Source organism: Notolepis coatsorum (genome assembly GCF_963971535.1).
Source record: "Notolepis coatsorum genome assembly, chromosome: 8".
NCBI lineage: Eukaryota > Metazoa > Chordata > Actinopteri > Aulopiformes > Paralepididae > Notolepis > Notolepis coatsorum.
The window spans coordinates 29,242,664-29,262,813 of NC_140172.1; the positions used below are offsets into that span (position 1 = coordinate 29,242,664).

The following is a 20,150-nucleotide window of genomic DNA, read 5'->3' on the forward strand; positions in this document are numbered from 1 at the left end:
ATCCCATGTATCAGTATCAAAGATAAAGGTTAAGGGTGACATCAACAATAATTGGTTGTGACATGACTCACATCTTTGATCAAATGAGATATTGTCAGTTCTCTTTCCCCCAGGAAAAATTATCTTCAAACATCGAGTGGAACCTTAACCTGACCCTCTGTTTCCGAATGACATGGACATTTCTATTTATTTTTATTGTAATGGAATATATTGCACCTTACCTTAAAGTTTTGTACCTCATCGTTTGCATTTGTACCTCATTGTATGCATTTTTACTAATTTTTACTCATTGATCATTAGATTGTACTTAGGTTGTATTTTATATTGTATATTGTGTATATTGTATATTCCTCTTTTACTTACTTTTTTTTGTGTATTATGGAAGTAAAAACTATTTATAAAAAAACATTTGTAGGCCTTGTACAGCATAGTAGGTGATATAACTTTAAGCTTTACAAGTAGGGGTATAACGATTGGACCCCACAACGATTCGATTAGATTACGATTCTTCGGGCGACGATTCAATGTATCATGAAATCTCTTCATTTGACCACGATTAGATTAGATTAGATTAATTTTCGATCAGTTAATTCCCTCAAACATTTTTTATACACAAATGTGGCTGGGGGAACTGATTCACTCAGCATGAATGGACCATAGGTCAATAATAGGGGTGTAAATATTTGACCCCACAACAATTCGATTAGATTACGATTCTTCAGGCAACGATTCAATATTAATTTGACCACGATTCGATTCGATGCAATTCGACCTTCGGATCGATGCATTGTTACACCCCTATTTACAAGCTAACAAGACAGCTCTTCCTATATGAACCTTCAGTTGGCAAGGGTGAAGTGCCAAGCTTAGCCTTAGATAAAACTAGAATGACCATTTTGTTAACTGGTCAGTTCAGATGACGGAAGTGTGGATAAAACAACATCTACTATTCATTCAATCTTTATTTCAACTTGAACATTTATTGAGAGCAAGCCCTCATTTCCAATGACGTTGGACATACATACATAATAAATACATGATAAATACAATAAATATACAATAAATGCAAACATAATAGAGTTTGTACAACCAATTAAAACAACTGCAGATTATGGTCGAATGATTGGTGATTAAGGATTAAAACTGACCAAAGGATACCAAAGTATTGAGTTTTAGAGTTTGTTGTATGATGTTCCACGTGCTGAGGAGCACAGAAGCTAAAAGACTATTTCCCAAGTTCAATACAGTACTATGAAAGTGCTAGAAAGTACATTATAACTATAACGTTTACTATTACATATATAATTTAACTATAGACACACCCACAGCAGACACGCAGTGAACACTGGCAACATAAAGATGATATTTGATTGAATGATATTTCAGTATCACCATCATAATTTGTCTTGTTCCCCCCCCCCCCCCCCCCATAGCCCCCCAGCAGCAGCTTCCAGCCGGAGAAGCTGAACTGTTCCCCCCAGCGTGGGCTATGGAAGGAGAGCCCCCCCCTACCCCCTCACCCCCTGCAGGGAGCAGAGTTCCAGCTCCACCCCTGAGGCAGGAGATGTGACGTGTAGCACCCCTTATGGCCTGCCCTTCCCCTACCCCTACAGCCTGCACCTGGAGCCTCAAATGAGACTGCGTGGCACCCCAGCCGGCTCCCCCACGCCCTCGCCGGCCTCGCCCACTCAGATGGCCCAGCAGCTGATCAGCTCGCTGCATGGCAGGGGCCCTGATGGACGCTGTAGCTACTCCAGTCCGAAAGCCCATCACAGAGAGACCCTCAGCCCCTTGGGTGGCGCGTGTGTTGCCACGGCCACGTACGCAGGTAGGCTCTTCTTCTAATGTGGCCTGAAGTATTTCTAACCAGCTTGATTAGAGTGTTGAGAGCTTAAAGGGACGCTCCAACATTTGCAATCATCCCCAGTACCGGAGAAGAAGATTGATATCACTTTCATCATCGGCGGCACGGTGGTGTCAGATTCAGATTCAGATTCCTTTATTGAGCCATTTGTGTAAAACACATTGTAATTGTTGCAGCAATACAGTGTATGCATTCTTTCTTTTTCACAGTAAACAAACACCAACACAGACAAGAAACGAAAACAGTGCAGTGGGGATTAATCAATAAATAAAATACATATATATATATAAAGTGAAGTGGCAAGATCCAGTACGACTAGTGCAGTGCAGTCAATGTCATTTAGCCATGTCACTTGGGGGCAGAGGGGGGGGGGGGGGGGGGGGAGGGGGGAACCGAGGGGGGGGGGGGGGGGGGGGGGTGAGGCATTGATCAGCCTAGCGGCTGAGGGGAAGAAGCTCAGTCTGTGTCGAGCTTTCACAGCCTTTGGGATCCTCAGCCTTCTCCCAGAGGGGAGCAGGGTGAAGAGGCTGTGACCGGGGTGGTTGACACTGTCGCCTCACAGCAAGAAGGTCCAGGGTTCGATTCCTGCCAGGTTTCCGCGTTGCCGGGTACCCAGGTGGGGTATCTCCCAGGCCTTTCTGTGTGGAGTTTGCATGTTCTCCCTCTTTGCTCGCAAGGGTTTCCCCCCGATAAGATAAACCAAATGGAAAAACATGCTGTCGCGTCCTTGACGAAGACGGGCAGGAGCACTTGGATTGGTCCCCGGGCGCGGTACCTCGCCGACGCCCTATCTGCTCCCGGCTGCCCATGGGGGGAAGGACGACGGGATGGGTTAAGCGCAGAGCTCAATCGCATCGGCGACCCTGAGAAAAAGACAATGCATGTGTGTGTGTGTGTATTCCTGTGTGTGTGTGCATGTCCCATGTCGTTGCATGCCGAATAAAGACCTCTCTAAAGAGGTCCTGCATTATTATTATTATTATTATTATTATATTATCTCAGTGTGTCCAGTAGCCCCAGAGAGAGAGAGAGGTCCAGGTGCATGCTAGCAGTAGAGAGCAGCTAGTTGCGTCAAAAGTGCTTCAATCTGGTTTTACCCTCCATCTTACTATGAAGTGTGGTTTCTCTGTGACCAAGGTACCCATGTACATGTCAAAATACTTCCCAAAGGTCAGTGAATACCACGATCACAACACCAGAGGGAGCTCCACAAATCATGTTAAACCCAGATTCGGCTCAAACAAGGGACTAAACACGTTTCGCAATTATGCCACATCAATGTGGAACGCCCTACCCAAAGCTGTAAAGGAATGTGAATCACTACCCACTTTCAAAAACACTCTCAAAGAACACCTACGGGAGACTGCAATTCGAAACTGGCCCCTACAAATGTCTTAACCCAGTTGTACAGTAAATTACCAAGTATGGCTTTGTCAGTATTCCAATGTACAGTGTACAGTGTGTGTGTGTCCCCCCCACCTCCAATGTACAGCCCCCACCCACCCAACCCCACCCCACCCACCCAACCTCCTCCAATGTACAGTTTCTACGTCAAATGTATATACACTCTTTTTCTGGACACTTTTTGTATCACAACAGTACTGTATTTGCAAATCTGATATGTCATAAATGTATAGATGTAGCAGTACTGTCTATCTGTATGTCATGTATGTCATATATGTTATGATGAATTGAAAATGGGGGACCCTGATGTAAACAAGACGAAAGTCTTTCTCTGGTCTGCATCCCCTTAACAATTGTATGTATTGAGCTGTACTGTACTGTACCCATTCTGCAATCTGTTAATAAACCTTTCAATCAATCAATCAATCAATCAATCAATCAATCTGTGTTCCTCCATCTTACCATGAAGCGTGGTTTCTCTGTGTTCCTCCATCTTACCATGAAGCGTGGTTTCTCTGTGTTCCTCCATCTTACTCCACAGTGTGTTTTCTCCACTCCAGGCCCCGTAGTGTCCGCCAGTCGGAGGTACCCTGACGAGACCCACCACGAGGTCTTCTCCAGCTGCTCGACCTCGCGGCCCAACAGCAGGTTCAAGAAGGAGCCCTACGAGCATCACACGCTCGGCCACATCAAAGCCTCGGACGGCTGCCCGCACCCCCAGCCGCAGGTCATCAAAGACGGCAAGCTGCCATTCGGCCAGGAAGTCCGCTACAAAACGGCTGGTGACGGCGAGGGTCTGGGGGGCGACAAGCCCCTGCCCTGCCCCCTCCTCAGTGGGTTGATGTTGAGGAAGGGCAGCTGTGAGCAGCCTCGCTCCCTCCACGGCATGGCGCAGCCTTTCCCCATGCAGGTGGTGCTGGAGCAGAGGAGGAGGCTGTGTATGATGGAGGCACCTTATGGCCACCCAGCAGCAGGTTACCCAGAACACGCAGACAGCCATGCGGAGAGGAGCACCTCCAAGCAGCTGGAGCCTAAGTCAGGGGAGGAGGAGAGGAAGATGTGGATAGGAATGGGCATGGGGGTGGGGTTGCCGGCCCAGGCCCCATATGTATCTTTGAACCTTCATCAAGTCCTGAGTAAACATGGCTCTCTTAAAGCTCCGCCCTACGCCACACTGAGCCATCTGACGGACAGCTATGGTTACCACAGCAATGAGATGCCCTCTTACAACTACAAGAGCCAAAGTCCCGCCTCCAGCCCCTCGCCAGAGAACCACAGGGAGATCCCTCATTACATCGGCACGTCTGTTATCATCACCAATGAGAGGTGACCAAGGGCTCCGGGGGCAAGGAGGACTGGACACTCAGGTCAAGGTCGGAAACCTTGTTTGGTCAGGAACTACAGTAGTGACTGTTAAACCGTGCCACACTTAGGCTAGAAGCTACATCCATGGTGGATACACAGGACTGACTTTGCCTCGGGACACTTTGTGGCTTTTCATCTTGTGGCTTTTCAAAACTGTTATAGACAGATGTTTTGTTTGTAAGTAAACCAATGCCAAATCTCCTCCAAAGAGCAGCCCGTAATTTCAGGTTTATTGAATATATTCTATTTTTGCATACTGTTACTTTAGCTAATAGCGAATGAAATGCATTCTAACATTAAAGTCATTTATTTTGCTAAGATGTCAAGAACCATTCAGCCATACAGGGTTAATCAATACAGGGTGATAATGTGTATAAACGGGCATATATATATATATATATATATATATATATATATATGCGCCACATAAATTGTGCATAGATATCAATAGATTTATAGAATTAAGCGAAATCTCAAGTTGGGGTTCAGAAAACAGAATTTGAGGACGTATTGGTAACAAACAGCTGTGCCATACAATTAACACAGTAGTTCACTTTGGTACAACATTTTCACCTATAACCCTTCAAGGTGCACGATCACACTGGTTTGATTAGAGTTTTGAGAACTTAACATTCTGATGACGATGTCGCAATAGCTACTGGCCATTGAATGCTATAGAGTAGAGTATAATTCTTTGATAGAATTTTGAGGGGGGGGGGGAGCTCACAGAAATGCTTCCACTGGCATGACCTCATGGCCCTGTAAATATGAGATGTGTTCTCCCTGAAAGCAGGACCATGCCAAGTGTAACGGAGGTCCGTGAGTAACATCCACAGTCACGATAAACGCGTGTGTTGTGAAGTGACTGTGGCAGTAGGCGGGCTGCGAGTTAAACTCACTTGTCCATAACAGGGTTAAAAGACACATAGATACGGTACCCAGGAGTGAATTCCCCTCTTAGTGCAGCGGTCTATGTTGCCGCCCACGGCGTGGGAGACCCGTGTTCGACTCTCCCTCCTGGCATCGACAAATTACACAACGCAAGAGGACTATCATACTGTTAGATTCTGATCAATCTGGCCAGTATCACGTCTTCTTGTGTTATCCTCTCTCCATCCAATTCCTCTGCGTTGTGTAATTTTAATGGTCCTGACGTCTCAGATACTGGCTGAATATAATCCTTATCTCTCCCCGTTAGTACGATCCGCAAACCATAATAATTCTCCACCTTCGTAAGAATTCGACACTTCGACAACGTGAAATACCTTACAAGGAAAAGCGTTGTTTATTGATATAAACAGAAACCTCAGCTCAGATGTTAACAGATTGTATTGTCCTTGAAGAGTCTATTCTAATGATCTTTCGGTGTGTTCAGTCTATTGTCCTTTTGCTATTCAGTCAACTGGTGGTCAGGCCTGGTCTTTAGCCTAACCCTCCTCGCGTTAGCCGAAGCTAATGATGATGTGGCATCCTTCCTCCCCCCCCCCCCCCCCCTCTCTATGAGAGGAGAGAGTCTCTTGGTCTCTTCCCTCCTGTGGGATTCGTTTCTTTGGTCTCAGTCAGATTTTTAGTCTGCCCTACCCGGAACCACTGTCAGCTCTATAGGATCTTCGTCATAGCTATGATAGCCCACCCCTTTCTGGTTGTCATGTGCCGCGCTGTCATGACAACCGTGTTTAACCTTTACACACATTTCACGTTTCATTAAGATGAACCTCTCTCCCTCCTGCTCTGGGCCTACAGTACACTCGCTCTTATCAATGTTGTGTCTTAGATTGGAATGTCAACATTATCTCGCTGGCAGTGTGCTGCTATCCTGAACCACCGTTCTATCACCGTCTTCTAAGCCAAGCACATTTCGACCTCTCTGACCCGGCACCGTTTTAGCTGTGGTCATCTCCCCCCAATCTATACATCACATACATTGAATAAACCCTGTTTTCTCTCAATACGATCGGTCACACAAGCACCAGGGTTGGGATCAATTCACTTTCAACCCACGCCATGTACTGGTATTTTATTTTTGGGGGGAACGGGGCTCAAGGAACAAACGGGCACAAAAGGGTCCCATCCTGCTCCATTTTCGGTGAAGGTGATGGTAAACTAAATGCCCAGAAGATATAGTAAGGTTCAGGGACATAAATGTTATACCAAAGTGAAATATGGCTTCAATATGTGATTTTCTAAATGGACTCTTTAAGTTTAAGTTTGAGTGCAGTTGTTATTGTGCAGCAGTGCACTATAGTGGCTTCTTACCCTGAAAGGTATTTATCAGTTTATTAGGGAACCCCGCTACAGTAGGGACGTTTGGCCAGAACACCTCTGTTGGCTCTGAGGAAGAAGATGATGAAGATTCATTTATTGTCAATGTACAAAAGGCAATTGAAATTTGTCTATTCATCTTTTGTCTCCCGCACATACTGTATGCATTTCACATGTTTACCTCTGGTATTACATCTAGGTGCCCACCATCTCTGCCCTTGAGCAAGGCGCTGAACCCCCAAACTGCTCCAGGGGCACTGCACTGCAGGCAACCCTGCCCTCTGATGAAATGCATGTGTGGGGGACTGTGTGTACTGTATGTGTAACTAGGAGGGATTATGTGAAAGGATGTGTGTACATTGACAATAAAGCAATCTTCATCTTCTTCTTCCTCAGAGCCGTCAGCCTAGCTGTGGTCCCTAATAAGCTGATAAATACTTTTGAATTGCTAAACTGGTCAATACTGGATAGTTGCGATTGAAGAATCCGGAGTCTATGTTGAGCACCAGGTCCTTGGCATTACAAGCTGGCTGAAGCGCACGGAGGACACCCCTTTCATTCTTTGGCTAAATAATTACGTTATAATAATGAAATAAAGAGCAGAAAAAACAGCTAGTATACCATTATCAAAACATGTAAACTTAGGAGGAATGCTGCTGATTCTCAGTATTACAACATTGAAATATTATTAACATATTTTACCATTGAAAATGGTTGGAATTCTCCTTTACCTGAAACATTACAGATGCAAATGGTGTTACAATGGACACAGTGAAATTATAATTTGTCTTTTATCAGGTAATAAAGTGTACAAAAGTTCACAAATGGGAAATATCAGAAATGTAATGTATATATTTATTCTTCTGCAACACCTAGTAGCTTGCTTATTTATGATGGAAAAGACAGAGTCTAACTTGTGTAATAAGGAAAAAGCCAATAGCATTGGAGAACTGAAATGAAATATGAAACAGGGTAGTTTGCTTTTAATCTGAATAAATGATTCAAATAATATTTCTTGCGTAACAATTATTCTTTTTTTGGGGGGAGGGTAAAGTTATTATCAGGCCTATCCTATTCAGCATTTCTGGATATTTAAGACAGATATCAATATGGAGTACTAATACAATGTGACAACCTCTTCCTGACGAATGTATGGACTGCGTTAGTGAAAATCAGGAAGTGGAACCAGAAGCAGTTTTGGTTGAATGGAATTTTGCCATAGACTTGTAAAAGGTGCATTTAATCAAATGCAAACCATTTGAATGTACTCATCTAGCAGGCTGTTGGGGTTCTATTAATATCTAGTATTTACAAGAGATGTGCTCATCATTATTCAGGAGATAGCTCATTCAGCATGGAAAAGATTGTAGAAATCGACTAATCAACAAACATCTTGGTCGATTTATTAATCGACTAATCAAATGAGTGGACAGCCCTACTAGAAGAGTTCTCCCCAATTTGATCAGCTATTTAAAATATTCCAACCATGAATCCTATGTATCCTTAAATTAACTCAAATCCCACTTATTTTCTATTCGCTCCTTGACAAAAGAGGGAGTTAGTTCTTTAGATAATTATTTTTATTACTCTGGGCTTAACTGTGGGTCCTCAGAGGTTGAATACCAGTAATCAACTATGAAACATTATTTAATATTGGGCTATTCACAATATTATGGTCCTCAACCTTTTTGGTTCACGAAAACCCCCTACATAGTCAGGCATTGACAGAATGGTGACCTTTGTGAAGGAGGTCTCATGGAGGTGCTGGTCACAGAATCAAAATGTGTAGAAAAAAGGAGAAACCGCACACTCTGGCTCCAGATGCATAAATATAATTTAACATCGCACAATGTTCAGCCGTAGCCTTTTGTCAAGTGTAACACTCTTGGAAGAGCTTTAGACTTGAAGTATCATCTGTACCGAAGATGATGATGCATTTGTATAGCTTTTCACTACACCCCCTTAAAACCATCTCCTCTGGGGGGTCCTGATACCCAGGTTGAGAACCACTGCAATCTTTTAATCACATTTTTTTATTTTCTTTCTCTTACATGAAATATAAAACAAAACATGACAACACACAATACAATAATAATAATAATAATAATAATAATAATAATAATAATAATAATAATAATAATAATAATAATAATAATAATAATAATAATAATAATAATAATAATAATAATAATAATATACACGACTTCACAGGACAATAATAATAATAACAATAATGACAATAGAATAACAAAAATAATAGACGCAAAAATCTAAATGAAAGATTAAATGATATTACGACAGACACCACAAAAGACATTTCATCCCCCACTCCCACCCCCCGACCCCCCAGGACCCCTCAGGACCCCCCAACCCCGCTCCGCTTCTAGATAGTGGCTTTAACTCTCTCGGCTGCTGAGACCACAGTTTGACTTTTTAAGGAATGTAGTGCACCAGATTATTATTAAGTAAGAGAACAGAAGATATAAATATCTTGTTCTGTACCATGAAGCAGATGATCATCATTCCACTTGAAACCAATAGGAGAGTGCTTTTATAACCTATAACCTGTGCCTTATAACAGTGGCTCAGGAAGTACAGTAGAGTGGTCATCTGGTAATCTGAAGGTTCCCGGTTCGAATCTGGATAATCGCGGCAGCACATCACCTTGCATGATTGCCTCCGTCTTCGGTTTGTGAGAATGTGTGAGTGAATTGGTGAATGTGAGGCACAAGGCATTGATCAGCCTGGCGGCTGAGGGGAAGAAACTTAGTCTGTGACGAGCTGTCACAGCCTTTGGGATCCGCAGCCTTCTCCCAGAGGGGAGCAAGGGTGAAGAGGCTGTGTCCGGGGTGGGGGGAGGGGTCGGCCATGATCTTTTTTTGCCCTCTTCAGCGCCCTGGAGTCGTTAACCGTCTGTAGTGTGATAGTAAAGGGTTAACCTTCTGTAGTGTGGTAGTGAAAGGGTTAAAAAAAGGCAACATGAGATTGTTGGGTCAACAAGGGCTGGCAGAAGGCAGACAGTTGTGGTGCATTCGTGAAAAATCTCTGTTAACAAAAGGCATTTACTGTAACTGGGGGGGAGAGGAGTCCCCAGATGAGTTGACCTCTGCGGCCGCAGTGGAGAAGATTGATGGGTGGAGGACAAAGTTGGAGGATGCAACTGAAGCCAATGTTGTAGAAGGGAATTATGTGCAACACGCTGCCGGAGACTTCCGCCCAGGAATGGTCCTCCAACTTGACTGTGGGCTCCGATTATAAAGCCCAGGTGTGTCTCCATGACCTCATCACGGAAACTGGAAGAGAGCTGCAGTCCCCAGATTCTCTCCGGACACGGCCGTTTGTCCAGAGCTGTGACCAAGCATGTATCAATTGTCAATAATGTTAAAATGTTCTGGGCACAGCTGTGGGAGAGACAACACATAGATCAAGTAGTTCACAGCTGTGGGAGAGACAACACATAGATCAAGTAGTTCACAGCTGTGGGAGAGACAACACATAGATCAAGTAGTTCACAGCTGTGGGAGAGACAACACATAGATCAAGTAGTTCATAGTTGCATCTCAGTTACTGTGTACTAGGGCTGTCCCCGACTAAGGATTTGGATAGTCGACTATGATTGGCCGAAATTAGCCGATAGTCTAAAAAAATAAATTTTATTATTATTATTTTTTATCATTCCATTTGGGCTGTGGGGGGTGCTTAATGTCTGAAGGAGTCGACGGAAGGCTTCTTGTCCTCTGCAAAAGCATGCAATTGGTCCACTGATGGATACATCTTGATATTTGTCTAGTGTGTTCATTAGACGGGTGAAATCCTCTTTCAGTGCCTCTGTGCCTGTTTTCTTAGGCAGTTAGCCTCTGGTATGTGCGCCATTAGCGTTAGCCACGCTTCTAGGCCTCTTTTCTTTTGGAAATAATTATTCCAATTTTTTTTTTTTTATTAAAACAACTTTGTATTCGACTAAGAGGTTGGCAGTCGACTACGGCTCCTTTCGATCGATTAGTCGACTATTAGACTAATAGGGGTCAGCCCTACTGTGTAAAGTAATCCAAGGCATATATTCAATGTCATTCCAACTGTTCTTATAATCCACGGGGTATATTACAACAGTTTATCAATCCTCTGGTGTCCCATATTCAACAGAAGAAAAGTGAAATCCCAAAAAGCGCAAGTAAAAATTACTTGATTGATTTAATTTATAAATCCACAGGGAAGGGGCAATATGGGGAGCACTGTCAACCTGTCAACCTCTGACACTTTCCATATCCATCGCTCCTCTGCCCTGTCTCACTTAAAATATGTAAATAAATTATTAATCGACCACAGGAAAAAAGGTACATAATGTACACATAATGTAATTAAGTAATATATTTACATATTGTATAAAAAAATTAACATGTGTCTGTACGTATTACAAATAAGTAAATCTATATTACATTACAAATGTATAAAACATTTTAAAAAAAATTACTTACTTTTCACATTTTTATAAAACGTTTAAGTTCCTCTGATGGGGATCAAACCCTAATCTTAACCCTAATTTATGCTTTGACCATAATCGTTAAGCAAATGTTAAAACTAACTTTAACTCTAGAGTCTCTAACTATAATCATATAGTGGTGAGGCGATTGTTGGTTCAACTCCTGGTTGTGCCATTTGTTTGTATTTTTGCCGATACAATACGTAAATACATTACTTACGGCTATAACATAACGTACATTACCTTTTTTTCCTGTGGTTGATTAGTACTTTATTCACGTTTTCTGATGAGACCGTGTTGGTTCAGTAGAGTGCAAATCTCCAGCAGACAGCGTGGCCTAGTGATATATGGTAAACTTCTATCTAAATAAAACAAAGCGGGGCTCGCAACTCACTTTTGATGCTCCAAGGTGTTTTTAATTGTGACAAATAATAGCAGCAGATACAACGTTTCGACATTCCAGTCTTTTTCTTTTTATATAAGACCGGAAGGTCGAAACGTTGTATCTGCTGCTATTATTTGTCACAATTAAAAACACCTTGGAGCATCAAAAGTGAGTTGCGAGCCCTGCTTTGTTTTATTATGTACTACTGTTTTTACAGTTTGGCTCAGCACCAAGGAACGGAGGATGTGCGTTATTTATTTTTTCTGTATTTTTCTTTTTTTCCTGAAACTTCTATCTAAAGCCGCTGCATGTGATTACCAGTTGTACTCTCCTTCCCCAAGGGGATCAATAAAGGAATATCTTATCTTATCTTATCACAGTCGACTCTCCTTCACTCTCTCATGTGGGGCATCGGATGATAATGTTTTTGGGTTGTGAATTGTGCATTATGAAAAGGCTATGAGGGGATTAATAAAGCAAATACAAATCTGGATCTTCCTTGTGAAAAACTTGTCTTGCAGGACCTACTTTTCTGCATTAGGAGTATAGTACATGTAACAATCCACAATCATCTGAAGCTAGCTAACGTTAGCTTAACTAGCTGATACAGCTGTGGACACCAGGCTGCAGGCCCTGGTTTGCAGAAAAACATATTTTGTCAGCACACAGCAAAAATGTGGCTTAACGAGTAATATGCTACATTACTGTAGCTGCGGGCAGATCCACAGAACCACAGAACCACAGACACGACCAAGCACATAATCTCCTGGCTGGCTCCACCTGTCGGGAGATAATAAATCTTTGGCTTTACGCATTTCTCCGTTCAAAACTCTGGAGTGCTGTCTCCTCATTCTATAGTGCGTCTCTGCTCAAAAGTTTCAATAACAACTGGAATATTTTGCACATAGATTTTGGGGAAGTTTATTATTCATTACCCTTCCAAAAAAGTTGGTTGTATGATGATAATTATAGTCCTTGGCACCAACCATGGTAAAAGTCATGTATGACCATGGTACCAATTTTGTACGGAAATCGTGTAATCTGATTGAAACCATAATACTGATGGTTAATAACCATCATGGTAGTGACCAAAAAAGATGAAATACCACGATACATTCTTGGAAATACCATGACACATTTTTGTAATGATCTTTTTATAAGATCTTGTATTTCCTTTCCGTCAGTACTTTAAGAATATTGAGCTTTTTTTTCTTTTTTTTTTATTGGTCTTTTTCCCCCTCCATTTTTCCTCCGATTTTCTCCCATCCCAATGTTAGTCGTATGCCAATTCCCAGTCCCTTCCTGGTCGCTGCGCTTTACCCCCCACAGTCAGATCATTTGGGAGAGTGGAGGCTACCACGTGCTTCCTCCGACACACGTCCAGCCAATCACCGCTTCTTTTCACCTGGCAGCGCGGATTCTCATTGAGAGGGCGTAGCGTGTGGGAGGACCACACTATCCCCCTCACGTCCAATCCGCGCTTAGCAGGCGCCCCGACCGAACTGTAGGAGTCGCTGTTTACAACGACCCGGACCCACCCCGCCAGCTTCTCCCACCCTCTGATACAGCCAATTGTATCAGTGCAGACGGCCAGCCAAGCTGGTGACAACCCCGGAGCTGTGAGCTGGATTCGAACAGGCGAACCAAGCTCACAGCTCCGGGGCTGGTGACGAACGCAATCTCCGCTCGACCACCTAAGAATATTGAGCTTTTAAAAAAACACAGTCCAGACAAACTGAATGTTGCATGACAAAATTATGTATTAGTTTGTGCTTGCACAACAAAAAGTGTGTGGCGTGTGTGTGAGAGAAAGAAAGAAAGAAAGAAAGAAAGAAAGAAAGAAAGAAAGAAAGAAAGAAAGAAAGAAAGAAAGAAAGAAAGAAAGAAAGAAAGAAAGAAAGAAAGAAAGAAAGAAAGAAAGAAAGAAAGAAAGAAAGAGACAGAGAGAGAGAGAGACAGAGAGAGAGAGAGACAGAGAGAGAGAGACAGATGACGTTGAGGCTGGCGATCTCAGCAGAAAGTTGACAGTTGAGCAGGTCGGATGGAAATGAACAAAGCAGTGCAATGTAAACAGTTTAGGCTGTTATTTGGCAGTGAATAAATGCCACAACTCCTCAAGAAATCAACCCTCTAGTTGGATTATACAAGTTGTATTCACTATAACAATTCCAGGACAGATCATGTACGTTTCTGGTAGAATGACCCACCTGTTGATCAAAGTTAAGGGGGTCAGTTACAACTTCAGCCCTGGAGCAGAACAAAGTCTCCCCAGTGCTTCCTGACTACGGTTTGGACGTTGAAGCAGGAAAGCTTAATACTGTGTTCTTCTGGCAGCTGTGGACTGTCAATCATTCTTTGGTATGTCTGTCAATCATTCTTTGGTGGGGCTGTCAATCATTATTTGGTGGGGCTGTCAATCATTCTTTGGTGGGGTTGTCAATCATTCTTTGGTGGGGCTGTCAATCATTCTTTGGTGGGGTTGTCAATCATTCTTTGGTGGGGCTGTCAATCATTCTTTGGTGGGGCTGTCAATCATTCTTTGGTGGGGCTGTCAATCATTCTTTGGTGGGGCTGCCAATTGGGTTGTCAACAGGTCTATTTGGTTCATTTGAGTTCTTTGTTATAGATGCCCCTCCCCTTCCATTTAAAATCTGGAGGCACTGGCTGGCAAGCTGAATTCTGCTTTACTTAAAATACTCTACAAAAACCACTGTTTTTAATTGCGACTGTCTAGTTTGATTTTTATGCCCTGTAAGGTGACCTTGGGTGTTTTGAAAGGCGCCTCCAAATAAAATGTATTATTATTATTATTATTATTATTATTATTATTATTATTATTATTATTATTATTATTATTATTATTATTACAAGGTGGGCTGGTCCAAGACAGCAACTTTTCCGTGAGAGCCAAATTTGAAAGAAAGCCCCAAAGCTTATGTGTACAATATTCAGTAGCTTGGGTCAACGGAGCTGGGCTTCTTTATTTTGTTTAGCTCACCTATTTTGGGGTATTGTGGTCACTGCAACTGTTGGTGGAGTGTTTTGTTTGTATGTTTAGAATTATTTTAACATACACATATCAATCAATTTAGCCCTTTCAGTTGTTGCATTTAGTACACATTGGCTGTAACCACACGCTGTTCCAATATGTGTACAATTTAAGATGTGGTGAAAAGATTCTTGTTGAAATCTCCCATGATAATTTCCCCCTCTGGATATTCACAGATTTTCAGGATTAGATCCATCAACTGTGTATAGAACACAGTTCTGTCACTTGTGTCTGTATGAAACAGATCAATATGAGGCGCTTCAAATATTAGGCTTGCCAAATTTGCACATCAAGTTTTCCACACCTGTGTTTAAAGAAGATCTGTACGGCCCATGGGGACATTAACGTGTGTTGTCGGGCCCTATAAATAAATTTGATTTGATTTGATTTGATTTGTCCATCATTGAATTCATATTTATTCCAACTCCACCATGAGCCCATTTTAACTGAAAATACTGGATGGACATTATAAGAGTTGAGGGTTGTGCTAACATTTTAATAGTTGAAAGTATGGTTTGTCCATGGGGTCATCAGCGGGCATTGTGTTGTGTGTCTGTTGGTGCTTTCAAACTTTGGATGTGGTGTAAAGCAATTGTATAAATGTGTGACAGGGGGAGAAATGGACTATATAATAATGAATCCTTTCATTGAACTCCTAAGATATAAATATCCAATAGCCTGAATTCATTGGACTTTGGTATTAGCCAATAACATAAAAAGACTTCTGTCCCATTCAATCAGATAGCTGCGTGTGACAAGAAGCTTCCAGAATATTGTGCGTGTGCACATGAGAGTGCATGAGAGCAGAACAAAACACACAAGTGAGGAAGACAATGCTGAAATTGATGCTGAAGAAAAATTTATTCAAATTGTAATAATGGACATTTCCGGCCTAGCTGGAGGAGTCTATACATTTGCAATATGAGAGAATACGTTTGGGCGTAAGTTAAAACATGGATGTTTTAGGCTATGAAAAGGCCTAGCTTGCATTGAAGGACTGCTGCCTCGCATGCTAGCTGGGACGCGCTTGCGTGCACGCATGTGTGTTTCGACTGTTGAGGAAGGGAGAGCAAGAGGAGAGGCCAAATCTGAAAGGAATAGTTGCACTATTTCTTGGCCAGTCAAGAACAGAAGTGATCACTGCGATCACTCACTGTTGTGAGTAGCGTTGCCAGTCAAGATAGAGGGGAGAGACTGCAATGAATAGGTTTGGCTGTCAACACTGTGGCAAGGGGGTCCCCCCTCCGCTCTCCTGTATATAAGTGGGCCCTGAGCAAGGGGGTCCCCCCCCCTCTCCTGTATATAAGTGGGCCCTGAGCAAGGGGGTCCCCCCCCCCCTCTCCTGTATATAAGTGGGCCCTGAGCAAGGAGGTCCCCCTCCCCTCTCCTGTATATAAGTGGCCCCTGAGCAAGGCGGTCCCCCTCCCCTCTCCTGGTGCTGAAGCTGATCACTGGGACGTGGGCCATCAAGCCATTATTCTCTAACTTTGTATTTGAAACATTCATTCTGAGTTAATAAATTGTATTAACCGGATCCATCGACTAAGAACGTTTTTTTTGTCTATTTAGGTTATATTTATGTTTATCTCTCTGGAGTAGGGGCGTCTCACTTACCGCTGTAGGGTTCTGTAAGGGTATATACAGTGCAAGTCACACTATATAATATTACCTGTACAAATAACACCTCAGGTCATCACTGTGGTAATAGTAAATCCTGGGGTCCACTTTATATTACAATTTGGCAGATTACAGGGTATTTCAGAGACAAGGAACAGAGAAGGTACAGAGCTGTACCCCTACTACACGGGTGAGTCACACTTGCTATAATTGGTGTCACAAACAGGATACATTATATTCCAGTTTCGAAAATATGAGTAGATGATAGAAGAGCTAAAGGAACAAGTTACTGAGTGAAGTCTTGCAGGGCAAGACTAGAGGTCCCGTTGAGGTAATAAAATAAAGACATAATTAGTATCCTACAGCAAGCCCTAACATATCCCAAGAGAACGCAAAATCCCAGAGTTTATTGGGGATGCTGGGGAGCAAGATATTGCAAGTCCATAGTACGCCGAAATCAGTTTACATAGTTCAGCCTGTGCCGGGAGATGAGCCAAAAGTTGTCCACAGGAAGAAACTAAAGCCTTTTACCTTCGATAACCCTGGTCCAAATAGCTACAAAGTCTGGCCCAGAGGGGCAGTCACCACACATGTCCATAGGCAGTGCCCTACCACTACCAAGGAAGAAGGCCAGGATCCCATTTTCGTTTTTTAGTGACAAGAAGAGAAAGACAACATACCCCGATGCTGAAAATGATGTCGGAAGATATTTTAATAATGGACATTTCCAGATGCTGGTCTAGTTGGAGGCGAGAGAATATGTTTGGGCGTAAGTTAAAACCTGATTGTTTTCATAGACATTTCAAGCAAGAAGTTCCATCTACTGAAGCTACAGAAGAGCGATGTAACAACTTTATCGATTTCTTTTAGATCTAAAGTCAACAACATCCGCTCTCTGATGCCCAGCTCCTCCTCTCTGTTTCCCCCTGCCTCTAACCCCTCGCCTGAGAGCTTGCCATATATCCCATGTTTCTCAGAGGTTCAGCAGAGCCACAAAAAAAACTCAGAGGAATGAAACCATCCACCTGGATCCCATTCCAACTGCCCTGCCCAAGTCATGCATCCCCATCCTCAGTCCAATCATCACCCAGGCTGTTAACCTCTCCCTTCAAACTGGTCATGTCCCATCTGCCCTCAAAGTTGCCATCATCCGTCCCCTCCTCAAGAAGCCCACCCTGGACCGGGATGTTCTTGCTAACTATAGGCAGATTTCAAACCATGCCTTCTTGTCCAAAATATTGGAAAAGGTAGTTGCCTCCCAGCTTCAGGACCACCTCAAACATAACACCCTGTTTGAAAAGTTCCAGTCAGGCTTTCGCTTAGCCCATAGCACTGAAACAGCTCTGCTCAGGGTGACGAATGACCTGCTGATGACAGCTGACCATGACCAGGTCAGCTGTCACCAGGATCACCATCACTCCTCATTTTCCTTGACCTGACAGCAGCATTTGACACTGTGGACCACACCATCCTCCTGGAGCGCCTCCACAACACCGTTGGACTGTCGTCCCATGCACTGCAGTGGTTCCAGTCCTACCTCTTAGGCAGGACTGAATATGTCTCATTGGGAGGATCCCACCTCCTCCACAAGATCTTTACGGAGACACCACAGCGCATGCGCCTCAAGTCCCGGCACCCCTTTGTCACACACGCCCAAGAACTGCTCCGCACAACACCAACTGACACCTCCAAGGCCTCCTGGGTCAAGGCAAGATGGAGGGACCAGTGGAAGTCTGCAGAACCATCCAGGATTTACCACTATGTTGAAGATCCCACAGATGTTCTTGGCCAGCACCTGCCCCGAAAGCAATGGACAACCCTCAACCGCCTGAGGACAGGTGTAGGACGCTTCGGAGCAGCAATGCAGAAATGGGGTCTCGTGGACAGTGCCCAGTGCGAATGCGGGGACCCATTACAAACTGTGGAACATATAATGAGCAGCTGCCCCAAACACCGGCCACCGAATGGCGATCGTGGTCTAATCGACCTGGACGATAAAACGTTGGACTCAACAGAGCTGAAGGTCTAAGGACATACGCCAGAGAGAGACTGGGAGGATACAAGTCCAGGCTGCTCCCTGTCACCTGTGGTGTTCCGCAGGGGTCGGTTCTCGGCCCCATCCTTTTCATCACCTACATGCTCCCCCTCGGTCGTGTCATCGGCAGGCATGGAATGTCCTTCCACTGTTATGCTGATGACACACAACTCTACATTAAAACTGCCCCAAACCCCTCTGTAGCTCTGTCATGCCTCCCCACCTGTCTTGAGGAGATAAAGACATGGATGAACAGCAACTTCCTCCAATTAAACAGCAACAAAACCGAGGCACTTCTCATTGGCACCCCACACCAGGTTCAGTCTTCACCCATATCCATCTCACCTTTGACGGCCAGGTCATCCCCCTCAGTCACAAATCTGGGGGTTCGGTTTGACCCCCACCTGACTTCAACGACTACATAAAACACCTGTGCAAGACCTCAAGACTGGACTACTGTAACAGACTAATCGGGATTCCTGGCAAGAGCATCCAGAAGCTGCAATACATCCAAAACAGCACTGCCAGGGTCCTGATGAGGGTCCGTAAACATGAGCACATAACCCCAATCCTCCACTCACTACATTGGCTCCCCATCTCATCCTGAATCAATTAGAAAATCCTGCTGCTCAGTGCTCACCCATAACTGCATAAACCAGTGATTCCCAACCTGGGGTCCGCGGACGCCCTGGGGGTCCGCCAGGGGGCGCAGGGGGTCCGCCAGACCACAGATGATTTGAGGTCTCTTTTTTTTATTTTATTTTTTATTTTTTTTAACTTTTTTTTACTTTTTTTTCTTTCAGAGAAATATTTAATTAGCATATTTTTATCATCAGAAGCATGAATAGTCTCTCCACTACAATAAAAAATAAAGATAAATAAATAAACATCTAGACATGATTTTTTACCGTTAACAGTAGGCTACCGGGTAGCCGCTAAAACGCGAATCAGTTGACTGTATCACTTTCCGTAGCTAGCCTAGCACGCTAGTTAACTTTCTCGGCTCGTCTGCAGTCAGCCGCCAGAGGCGAAAATGTGTGACAAACGAAAAGGAGATGATGGCAGCTCATCTGCAAAAAAAGTTAGCAATCGCGAAAATTACATCACCATGGGCTTCACTGAGGGACCAGACAAACGACATGAGTGTGTGATTTGTGGAGAAAAGTTGGCAAACTCGAGCCTGAAGCCCAGCAAGCTGAAGAGAAATCAGGCGTCTAAGCACCCAGAAACCGTTGGGAAGGATCCAGACTTTTTTCGGAGGAAAGAACAGTCTCTCAAGGCGAACAAGCCCGTTGATGTTAGAGTAGCGTGGAGCAGGGGTGGCAGTGATTTACAGAAGGCTACCGAAGCCTCCTTTGAGTGTTTGCTTTTAATTGCAAAAGCAAAGAAACCGAACAATATTGGCGAGCAGCTCATCAAACCAGCCTGCATCAAAATGGTTTAGAAACTGTGCGGCCCACAGGTGGCGGATAAACTAAAATCAGTACCACTCTCGAACAATGTAGTGAAAGACCGAATTGATAAGATGTCAAGTGATTGCGAGCAGCAGCTGTCAGAAAAGCTTAGAAAGGGTCCATTTGCCATACAACTTGATGAAACTACAACTGTTGCAGACGAGGCTGTGCTCATCGTTTATGTGCAGTATATCGAAAATGAGGATCTGAAGCAGGACATTCTCATGTCAGTCAA

At 43.6% G+C, this 20,150-nt stretch overlaps 1 protein-coding gene across 1 annotated transcript in view; it reads left to right on the forward strand.

Annotated features, from left to right (window-relative positions):
- Positions 1 to 4,598, forward strand: part of sim2 (SIM bHLH transcription factor 2) — a gene marked incomplete at both ends in the record, with an annotated part of 60,697 nt that extends 56,099 nt beyond the window's left edge. Inside the window, 3 exon segments of the mRNA XM_084320361.1 lie at positions 1,437 to 1,502; positions 1,504 to 1,828; positions 3,829 to 4,598. Of these exon segments, the coding sequence (XP_084176487.1) occupies positions 1,437 to 1,502; positions 1,504 to 1,828; positions 3,829 to 4,598 (1,161 nt within the window).
- Positions 4,599 to 20,150: the final 15,552 nt, after the last annotated feature.